Genomic DNA, 12,085 nt, shown 5'->3' on the forward strand with positions numbered 1-12,085 from the left:
TTTGTGCCAGTACCATGCTGCTCTGATTGCTGTAGCTTTGTAGTATAGTCTGAAGTCAGGGAGCCTGATACCTTCAGCTTTGTTTCTTTTTCTCAAGATTGTTTTGACAATTCGGGGTCTTTTGTGGTTCCATATAAATTTTAGGATTATTTGTTCTAGTTCTGTGAAAGATGTCATGGATATTTTGACAGGGATTGCATTAAATTTGTAGATTGTGTTGGGTAGTATGGCCATTTTAACAATATTAATTCTTCCAATCAGAGTTTTGTCCTTTTAACCACGACAGCACAGAGAATACTTCATGTATTGTCAAGTTTAACAAACAGGATTTCGAGTGCTACTTTCCCTGTTATTATAGAGTTGGCAAGTAGGTCCTCAAATTAAAGACAAACAGGCACAAGTATCCTCTCATTCTGAAGAAAACAGCCATTATCTGGAGTTAAACTTTTCTCAAGACTTAATAAGAGACAACAAAACTTGTCTCACTGACCCCAAATGTCATCTGAGCATATAAATGATAAGGGGAAAAATCAAGAAGGAGGAATCCTAGAAATCATTAGCGAAACCTTCTGAGGGCTGAAAGACAATTTTATTCCCTCCAGTGAGAGGCAGAGGTGCTCTCGCCTCCTGATGTCCAATATGGAACAAAGCTACAAGAATGAACACCTATAGACTGCTGAGGTTCCTGCAAAAGAAGCTTTCATTCATTCTCTGGGTAGAAGCTTATTCAGGCAGCAGGCTTGCTGGTCTACACTGTGTCTGTTTAAACAGAGGAAGAGGTAATTGAAGAAAGCAAGGCTGAGAGAGGAACAGTGTGGATTACAAGCTCTCTCATCATTTGACCTGTCAAAGATACAGGAGCTTCCTCTGGGTCAAGTGGGTACTTGGAAAGTTGACCAGGCTTGAGTCCTCTTGTTGGAATTCACGTAAGCGCAGATGATCCACAGGAGGACCAGTGAGGCTGACAGGTAGAGCTGTTCCTGGTGGGAGAGGGTTAAGCCCTGACTTGATATCTCAGGTTATGGAATTGGCCAGAGGAGTCATCCCACAGGGTCTCATAAAGACTTCATACTTGTATTTCATAAGACACTGAGAATTTGGATGCCACGTGAGGACAGCCCATGTGCCCAGAAAGTTAGTGAAGAACTTCAAACTGTGCTTTCTTCCCTTCCACCTTGCCTTTCTCCTCCCATCTTTTCTTTATGTCCCTCTACGTCCCCACACAAAACCAGAAAGAGCAGATAGGTAGGAAGAATGGGTAAAGGTGTTTCTGAAACAGAATATGCTCCTCCCTCCTGCTGTCCCACCTCACCACTCCATTTTCCTCCAAGGTGCTGGAGGATTTGAAAAAACAAACTGTGACCCCCAGTGCTCAGAACCAAAAGCCTGACTGGCCATAAGGGGAAAAGAATCTTTAATTTAAGTCTCATATTATAATTTTTAATGGAACTGGATTATAGTTTAATAATTGAAAGTGACAAAAGTTAGGGACACTGCTTGAGATATTATTTAAGGTCTAGAAAAGGAATATGCAACTCATGATGGAAAATTGGTAAAGTCCTTGTTTAAACAACTCTGCAAGAAAGTCTAATCAACCAGTTACACATTCAAACAATTAAAATATTTAATTTGGTTTAAAACAGCTACTCATTCTATAAACACACATCATGAGTAGACCAAGAGATTTTTTGATGAGAGTATTGGGTTGATTATTCAACTCCCCATAAGCATTTTGAAACTATAAGGACCCACATAAACTGAAATATCTTACAACCACTTTCTGGATTTCTCAGTTATTCCTAGACATGGATTGTTCTGCACCACATCATTAAACAGCAGGCTTTTTTCATCAGATCACTTTGTACACCAACAGAGCCTTCAGAGAGACTCCATTAGACTAGGCTAGTGATCATATAATGTGATTGCATGGGGATGACAGTTGATCTCCACAGTAATCAAGGCAAAGTAACAGAATAGTTGATGTTTTCAGACTTCAAGTGTCCCTGAAGTGATTTTTTTAAAGCAAGGAATTGACAGCAAATTTAAAATCAACTTTTCACAGACATAGAGAACTAAAATAGCTTCAAATTTTGCCTTGACAAAACTTTTGTTCCAGCTGTAACAAAAAGCAATCAGTTCATTTAGCCTTCACATTTCAATATGTCCCAACTGCATCACCTCTTACTTCTTAGAAGTTTCAAGAAGCATTACAGTTATAAAAGGCAGTCAACACGATGATGGAATAGAAAGTAAACCTAGTTAATCAACCAAATTTACATCAGATTATTTTAACTGTTGGTAAATGATGTGCAAATTAGTGGAAGGGGTATATCCACAAAAGAGGGAGTCAAGAGCTCCTTTGTGGGATTCAGAGTGGGATGTTTTTCCTGATGCCAGAGAGATGAAAGTTACCTGAATGAGAGGTGCTTTTGCTCCCCAGTTGGGTCTCTGACTGGCTGTGACTGACTGGCGTGAGGTCTTGGCAACTCTGGATGGGGGAGTCCCTTCCTGCAGGGTCAGTACCTGATGGCTTCTCAATATTTTTCATCTCCATTTCTTCATGATGGATCCAAAGATCAGGGGGCCGGAGGTCCTTCTGGCTGCCCTTCCTTTTGCCAACACTGTGGGTGGCCCGTTTCCTACGGAACAAAATTAGAAGGCAAATGTGAGTGCCTTTATTCAATGGCCCTTCCTCTTTTTTTCTCCGTCAATTCAAGTTAGAAGCAGGGAAGGAAACAAAAGCGCTCCCAGGAGAAAACTTGTGAAATCCAGGAATTGGCAGACTTGTCTTGGCTGCCTTTCCTCTTCTCCCCAGGAGCTTCACCACGTTACAGGAGATGCGGTGCTGGATCCCCAGGGCCCCGGCTGCCTGGCAGAGAGCACCTTACTCCAGCTTCTCCTGCTGCAGATTTGAGCACAAGGTGACAATGGGTTAGATGCAGCCATATGCCAATCTCTGGAGCTAGGCATAAGGTACCTGACTGCAACATCTGTTTAGGAGATAAATGACAGAGTGGCTTCAAAAGGGCAAATAGAAATAAAAAGGCCAGAATTTGTGCCAACCGCCAAGATTGGGGCTTAGAAGAGAGCCTAGAGCTCAGCTGTCCAATTTCATGTGCAATTGGGAAGCTGGTTGTTTGAAGACAAAAGGCTGCATGAGTGCACTCTTAGGAGAATAAAATACTTTCGTCTTGGAGTCACTAAGTGTCTGGATTCAAACACAGTAAGATCTATCCTTTGAAAAGAGAAGTCACGTTGGAAGTGTGTTTCAAATGTCTCTTATTTTCCTCAATAAGAATTTAGCAGTCGTTAATTTATTTTTCAGCATAGTATCCTCCTGGGGCTAGTGAGATTCCAATGTTCCCTGCATGCTGAGTCAAAAGCAGGATGCTCCTGTTGGCCGTTCTCTACAGCAGGGGTCAGTTAACTATGGCCTGAAGGCCAAATCCTCCACTGCTTATTTTTGTGTGTTTTTTTGGTTGTCGTTGCTGTTGTTTTCTTCTTTAAGATTTTACTTTTGTTTTAATTGATATTTTGCTCAAAAGCACAGAACAGTGAACGTTTCAGTGCCTCCATGCTAGGGTTACAAGCAAAATCCTTAGGTCAAACAGTTACAGTATCCCACATCAGTTATTTCACATTAAGTGTGGGTTGTTAAAAAAAAAATGTATACGTATATATATCAGTGCTTTGCTTGAATGGAGCACAAGACAAGCATTTTAATTTAATAACAAAGTTAAGCCTAGCACCTTTAAAATAAAATAAACACTGTAAGCACAAAAGTATCATTTCCACGGGGGGTGGGGGGGAATCCAGTTCACTAAGTGCAAAGGAAAAGCAGCATTTTCAAAGCTGAAATTAAATGTGTGTAAACACACACCCACCCACCACTCGGCCTTGTATGGTGAACATGCACTTCTACTGCGCCCTCCCCACCCAGGGCTGAAAAGATTCCAGATGGGAAAAGCTGCCCTGACGTCTAGGCCACGGGCTGGGAAGACTTAAGTGCAGGACAAGGAGATCAACGTGTTTGAGCGGGACGAGTTCTTTTTCAGCCGGGCCAATTGCTAACACTTCCAGTCACCCCCAGAGCCTCCCAGCCCGAGGGTGCCCATGGCCATAGGCCTACCTGGTGTGACCCCGACTTCAGTGTGGGCATCTGAGCACAGAGCTCTGAGCAGCGCGAGGAATGGCGGCCCACGTTCCCCACAGCGGATGCTGCTTTGCAAATGGAGCATCTAGGCCGACTTGGGATAATTAAAAACATCTGTGATTCTCAACCCATTGTGATCAGTTATAAAGTAGGGAATGTCTACATGTTAGGTCTTCCTCTTCTTAATATTTTGAAACATTAATGATTAGTCCTTTCCAGTGTGGTTTTTACACCACTCACCAAGTTATGCTTTCTTTCTCGTGAGCACTCCATCTTTACACTGAACCTTGGAGCTTCAGGTCTTACTTTTAACAAGGACAGCCACATATAAAAAGAAACACTGAGAAGCAGACTCCGTGGCCAAATACTTGCATTACAGGGTTAGGCTAAGATAATGGCTAGATGTTTTTTCTAAATCATTCAGCATTTACCAACTGTCCAGACCAAAGATTATTTCCAAGCACTAAAGTTCTGATTCCGACTTCTCCACTAACCCATGTGTAACAGAACTTATTCTGTTCCCAAATGCTTGTGGAGGACTTGCTTGCTCGGCTGTCAGCGGTGCCGAACGGGCTTGTAGACACAAAATGCCATAAGGGATTGCAGTTTGTAAAAGGTGGGATGGAAGGGGTTTTTTTGTATGACCTCTTACCTACTATTTTGTTACATTGTTTTGGATAAAAATTTAGAAAGAATCCAAGTTAATGTAAAGTGGTTGTGATAAATAGTGATCCATTTGCTACAAAAAAAAAAAAAAAAAAGGCATAAGGATTACAGTCACCAGCAAGATGCTGAAAATGGTTCCTGTCAACACCAGGTCCTGCCCAAACAGCATTGCATACGGCCGCTCTGCTCAGGCAGCTCCATGGGGCTGGGGCCTCCGCCTGCCCCAGCAGGAGGCTGCACAGTCCCAGGCATAGCCACTGCCACACTGGACTCAGCATCTTCCCTGGCCGGCAGTGGAGGGCTCCAATGCCAATTTTTGTAAATAAAGTTTTACTGGAATCTTGCCAAGCTCATTTGTTTTCGCGTTGCATTGTTGAGGAGTTGCAACAAAGACCACCTGGCCCACAAAGCCGAAAATATTTACTATTGGGCCCTTTTCAGAAATGGTTTTCAACCTCTGCTCTACAGTTTTATAATTTTTTAAATCTCCACTTGTAGCTTCTGCTTCTTTTAAAACAATAATGTCTCCTCATAAGGCAGAATTTAGACAGTTAAAATCTAACCTTTGGTAGAAGCCCAGAGAAGTACCTCTTTCTCACTTTTCTCACTTTCCTCACTTGCAATGAATGGTTTATGAGGATAACTGCTTTCATGTTAGCTAAATGGTTCAAGTAAACTACTCTCAGTGGAGACTCTGTAACTGTGCAAGGCCACTGGGAATGGCTTTGGTGTCCCCATTACTGGATAAGATGCTTTGTACATATTAGGCAATTAATAAATGTTTAGTAGTGTGATCTGTTGAATTTTTCTTAACATTCTTTTTTCTTGTCTTTCCTGAAGCATACTGATGAGGAGAAAAACAAAGAACCTCAGACTTCATATCTATTTAGTAGTTTAGTGGAGAAATAATGCCGGGTTTTCTGCTCTACTATTTCCCCAACAAGTATCTGCACTTCGCTGATTTCCTGGCAACAGGCTCACACTGACTCTAGACAACGGTAATAACCCCTAGATCATTAACCCCTCGATCATTTTCTTGTATTTAAGATAATAACTCTCTTGCTAACCATTTATTCCCTGAATTCATTTCCTTACACTTCACCTGCCCACAGGAAATGAGTCTGTAGCTCTTTATGTAATCCATGTCTGGTCACTTATTAGAACTTAATGTCATTTTCAAACTTGGAGATTTCACCCCATTATCTTTCTTTCTAACAAATCAAAATGCTAAATAACTTAAACCCTGGTGCCCATATGACTGCATACAGAGGCACACCAGTTCCCAAATCCAGGACAAGATCATCAGAACGTCCATGATAATTCAATATTTAAATAGCTTGTGGTGGGCTTCCCTGGTGGCACAGTGGTTGAGAGTCTGCCTGCCAATGCGGGGGACACGGGTTCGAGCCCTGGTCTGGGAAGATCCCACATGCCGCGGAGCGGCTAGGCCCGTGGGCCACAATTATTGAGCCTGCGCGTCTGGAGCCTGTGCTCCGCAACAGGAACGGCCGCGATGGTGAGAGGCCCGCGCACCGCGATGAAGAGTGGCCCCCACTTGCCGCAACTGGAGAGAGCCCTCGCACAGAAACGAAGACCCAACACAGCCAAAAATAAATAAATAAATAAATAAATAAATAGCTTGTGGTAAAGAAGTTTGTCAAATAATTTTTGAAACTAGAAGGAAATGATGAACTCTGGTTTCCCTTGTTTACATTCATGCCTTATTCATTCATTCATTTACCAGTCCCCATGACTTCAGTAACAAGCATCCCCAGGTGTATTCTATTAAAAAAAAAGTTCTAAACCTGATTGAGGCAGAACCTTTTTAGTATGTTATGATTTACAACCTCCATCTGGAAAGAAATTATTATTCCTGATGAAATTCATAAGCATTTTTCTGGTGGATTTTAATCAGATCAAGACCTCTTCTGAGAAGCTGCTTATCTACCTAGCTGACAGTCATCAAGAATATAAATATCCCCATTTTTTTAGATTCTTTTCGCATATAGGTCATTACAGAGTATTGAGTAGAGTTCCCTGTGCTATACAGTAGGTCCTTATTAGTTGTCTATTTTATATGTAGTAGTGTGTATATGTCAATCCCAATTTATCCTCCCCTTTGTAACCATAAGTTTGTTTTTCACATCTGTGACACTATTTCTGCTTTGCAAACACTCAATTCAATACTCTGTAATGACCTATATGGGAAGAGAATCTAAAAAAGACTGTATATATGCGTAACTGATTCACCTTGCTGTACAGCAGATACTAACACAACATTGTAAATCAACTATACCCCAATAAAAATTTAAAAAAAAAGAATCTGAAGATCTCTAGCAGACTTTATTTCCTTTCTGTATATATTCTATGAAAGACCATCTAACCACTTCTGCTTTCTATAATGTCTCTTATCAAGAGAGAAAGCTTTGGCCTTGGAGAGGCCTCCTTCCTCTGCTGGTAGTAGCCCAGTGGTCCATATAGCAGGGTTGTAATAAAACTGACATTTGCTCATAACTAAATTGTGTGAAATTTGTCCTAAAACCTGTAGGAACAGCTGTTACCCCAACCTTTTGTCCATCTGCTGGTTCCTTGACATAATCACTGCTGCCCGTTTTGGTCCACAGTTCCTCTATCTCACCATTTGGAATCTTCAAAATTTGTATGTAGGCGAACCCCGTGCAATGGTTCCTAAAGTGTGGTCCTTGGACCAGCAGCATCGGCATTACCTGGGAACCTGTTAGAAATGCACATTCTCAGGACCCACCCCATCAGAAACTTGGGAAGGCGGTCATGAGGCCCAGCAATCTGTGTTTTAACAGCCCTTGAGAGGAATCTGATGCACCAAAACTTTGAGAAGCACTGTCTTAAGTGAATGATTTGGTTTTGTTTGTTTGTTTTTATTATAAAGCTAGTTTCTTCTATTCAACGTAGAATACGTCACGTTTATCCCTCCCACACACACACACCTTTTCTTACAGGTACCAGTAATCTTTTGGCTTCCAAAAATAGCTGCAGGATAGGAGGGTCTCTTCCCACCCATGTATTCTTGAATAAAGGCAAAGCAAGGAATCTTCTACGGCTCTCTTTGCTCTTTCTCATACTGTGGCAAAGCTTCCAGAGCATAATCAAATTCTGGCGGGTTTTGTTCATTAGTTTTATCTATCTATGTATCTCTGTATCTATGTATCTATGTAACTATCTATCCATCTATCTATCCATCCATCCATCTATCTGATCTTGCTTCTGCCCACAACGCCTTCACAGTCCTCTTTACTTACAAACTACTTACCCTTTAAGATTCTCTTCAAGCCCGTTTTCTTTAGGAAACCTTCCTGACCACTTTAGGTCTGTGTAATCTTAGAATAGCTACATCACTTCCCTGGTCTCTCTCTATACCACTCACTTTGCATTGATCACTGTTTGTCTTATTGGGCTGGCCAGATGCTCCCTGTGTGTGAACTGGTTTCCTCCAGTGATACTGGAGCAAACTCTCTTTACTTCCTTTCTGCAACATCACCCATTGTTTTACAACATGTATCCACTTGTTTATTCAGTGAACATTTATGGAATATTAAATATGTCGAGAAGTATGCTAAGGACTAGAAATGCAAAGATCAGTGAGACACTGGGAGTTTAATAAATGAATGAAAGAAGGCATGGCTTCTGCATTGTTGGAGCAAAGAGCATGCACTGGGGCATGGCAGGGAAGAAAGCTGAAAAAGTAGAGGGGACCAAATCATAACAGATACATTTAAACTATCAGTAAGTCAGTGGGAATTTGCAGAAAGGTTTTTAGCTCAAGAGTTAACATTCATCAGATTTGTTACTTTGTAGATCACACACCAAGCACATAGAAATCACTTGAATTGAATGATAAAAACGTGTCATTATTTTTTAAAAAATTTTCCTCCATCCAAATCTTTCCCAAAGCTTTCCAGCCTCCTAATTATCTATACTGATTATTTTTACTCTACTGACTGCTACTAAAAACAAAACAAAAAACTTGTATTGGAAAGCCAGAGAAAATATGTCCTAGATACTCAAATAAACCTGCCTTTTCTGAGATGGAACTAAGATATATTGACGTCTTAAGTGGTTGTCAGTTAAAATCCTTGTGTGGTGAATACTGAAAACCAATGAAATGTTAAAATTTTGAAAAATCAGTGAAAGTGACCTATAGTAAAGTACAATAGATTTCATTGTATCCTCAGTACTGAAGATAATTACTTTTGTTAAGATCTGAATGTGTGTGGATATTTAAAACTTGCTGTGTACACGTCAAATCAAAGAGGAGGCTTAGTTAACTGGTAATTTTACCATGTAAACCTTGAATTTTATTTACACATTTAAATTTAATGTATTCGGACAAGTTGTTGACCATCTACCCATGTGTTCATGTGATAACCATGTGTCCAGAATTTCCAGGATAGCCTCAATGTCAAATATTTTTTTCTTTAGTATCTGTAGATACATTCTAACTTATCAAAATACACGTTCTACATTTTGGCCAGGAAAATATTATTACTCTGTTAAAAAGCACCAAAATCCTCCATCAATTTAAGCTTTATTAAAACACAAATTTTCAATATTATGATATTCTACTATAATCTCACTAATCCAGAGTGTGTAAGGGAAGCCTCTTCAAAGTGATAAAAAAAATTTAAATTAATAGCTAAAAAGAAATGCAGTTATTTTTATTTCATGTGAATTTGAAGCTAAATGCTACCACGTGATTTTGTAATTTTGTAGTAGTCCGTGGAGAATTTTAGTGGTAGAGGGTTGACAGAAAGTATTTAGTCCCATTTCTTATTTGAGGAAACCAATATTCAGAGACTAGCTCTTCCCTTAGGTGCAATTAAATACTATTAATTTAATTAAAGAAGTGGTAGAATCAGAACTAGAACTTGGGTTCTAACTTCTGTTAGTTATTTTATAACATAAAAAGAAAATCTTACCAACTAGAATGTGAGTCAATCAGATAAGCTAGCTCATTACCTCATTACATAAATCACAGAATAAAATGCATAGACACTAACTTGAATGAAGTATTACTGATAGTACACAAAAATATGTTTCAAATCCATATGGATGTAATTCAAGTCCCCCAGTAAAACACAAAGACAATTTACATTCTCCAGCAGTCCTAGATAAAGAGATATTGAAGAAGCACATGGATATTTCCTACTTCACCTTATTAATTACATTAAACTCCCATTTCTGAGAGCCCTGTAATGGACATTATTTCTATTTCAAATTAGAATTGATTTTGCCTTCATCTGCATTATTTACTTTGTTCTACAAAGTTCAATGGTGGTGGTATGGGGGAGGAGGAGTTCTCAATGAAATCAAGAAAAGCTAAATTAAAACTCAGAAATATCTTAAAGGAGAGCTTTTCTTTTTTTCTTTTTCTCTGTTAACATATACAAACAAAGAGATCAGGATGAATGCCATTGGGTGTGTTACTGAAGAAAAATATATGAAGCTAAATTTTGAAAATATGCCAAGTAAATATTAAGAGACTTTGGGAGTGGGGTGAGGAAAAACCCAAGCGGCAGTAGCATAGGAGCTATAGATTCACTTTCTTTGGGTTTTCAGTCATTCATGGAGTGGTTTATTCTTTCAATCATTCCCTAATTTTAAAAACAAGTGATACCCAGGGTTCAGCTTCTACTCTTTCTAACAAAGTACTTAGGGTGGGATTTAGGACAATTTGAGAGTTTCCCAAAATAGCACCAAATCCCACTTTTGCACATGGAGAAGACTAGCATTTTCTCTGTGGAGAAACAACATAGGTCCAGGAGTTCAGTTCATCAAGTCAATATAACCCTCAAACATTCTTCTAACAATGATGAAAATGATCAAAACAAAACAAAACACCTCACTACAGATGGTTTAGTTAATTCAATTCATTTTGTGAACGCAACCATGTTTTTAAAACTGTCATGAAATAAGGCCAGAAATTGCTGCCCTCCCTGCTTCCATTTCTGTGAATCTTTCTCAGCTCTGCCTCAGAGACCTGCAGCTTTAATTTTTCACCATTCTTTGTTTACAAAAGCCCTTTCCTGGGATTGCTGGACCAAGAGATTGTTCAATGACTTAATCACAGTGATTTTCCCCCAGAGCCTTACCAAGTGCCCAGCACTCTAGAAGCTCAGTGGGCGATTATGACTTCCCAGATGCTTACACAGGAGACCCACCTTGTTAATCTCATTCTGTCTGGTTCCCTGTTCAGAAACAATGCACCAGCACACCAGCTATCATCAGCTTCAAGATAGTCCAGTCAAATGAATGCAGCTGGATATAAAATTTGACCTGTCTTCTAAATAAATGAAATGCGAAGACTGCATCTATACCCTATGTTACCTTCTTCAGTATGTACATCTTCCTGTATCCTGTTACTAAATACTTTACTTCAAAATGTTGGAAGATACGCTAGAAATCAACAAATAGGGTCACAGCATTTTTAAAAAGAGAGAAAGGCTGAGGTCTTACCAGGGGAAGAGGGAAAATTATTTGCTGGAGAATCTTTCTCCAGCAATGCGTATGGTATACAGTTGTCAAACCAGCCACCTATGGGCCCATGCCTCAGACTTGCAGAACACCATGCCTCAGGCCAAAAACAAACAAAAATTAAGGAAAGAGCCTATTGTAGCCAATCCAGTGAGAATAGCACAGCTGAAAAAGACACATCACGTTGGATTTGAAAAGTGCTAGAGAGGCAGAAAATAACCAGAGAGTTATTGCTGATTCCCACAACTGGCTGATACAAGGTTAATGTGCTGTTTATGGGGTATCGCTGGGAGGGGATACGCTGAATTAAAACCCCTTTTCCATTCCAAACTTTGTACTTTGATATATCTTTCTCTGCATGTGCTATAACCCAGAGCTGCATGATATGAAAATATTTTTAAACCCCTCAAAATTTTTAATTTCTGAAAATCCACCATAGCCAGGAAATATGAACCATTTTGAATTTCTGGAATCTCTCGTCTATCCTAACTACTGCCTCCAAACTAAACATTCCATAGTATTATAATTACGTTGAGTTTGGGAGTCTATACTTAGTCATTCATGCAACAAGCATTGATTAAATGCTTACAGGCCTTCTTGCCAAAAGGGATACGTAAATACTTTTAGAGGAATACACATCTCCAATGTTTTATACATAATTGCAGAGAGAGGGCCATAAGTAGGGACATGGTGAAGTCCACTCTCTAAGTGTTACTTAAGGAATACCTGCTCTCATTTGAAAGGAAGAATCTGGTC

The 12,085-nt window shown here is 39.8% G+C and overlaps 1 protein-coding gene across 1 annotated transcript in view; it reads right to left on the minus strand.

Annotated features, from left to right (window-relative positions):
- Window positions 1-12,085, minus strand: part of DCC (DCC netrin 1 receptor) — a 781,864-nt gene that overhangs the window by 84,401 nt on the left and 685,378 nt on the right. Inside the window, exon 24 of the mRNA XM_061169229.1 lies at window positions 2,413-2,639. Within this exon, the coding sequence (XP_061025212.1) occupies window positions 2,413-2,639 (227 nt within the window). The remainder of the gene's footprint in view (window positions 1-2,412; window positions 2,640-12,085) is intronic.

The sequence above is a fragment of the Eubalaena glacialis genome, chromosome 15, assembly GCF_028564815.1.
Source record: "Eubalaena glacialis isolate mEubGla1 chromosome 15, mEubGla1.1.hap2.+ XY, whole genome shotgun sequence".
Taxonomy (NCBI): Eukaryota; Metazoa; Chordata; class Mammalia; order Artiodactyla; family Balaenidae; genus Eubalaena; species Eubalaena glacialis.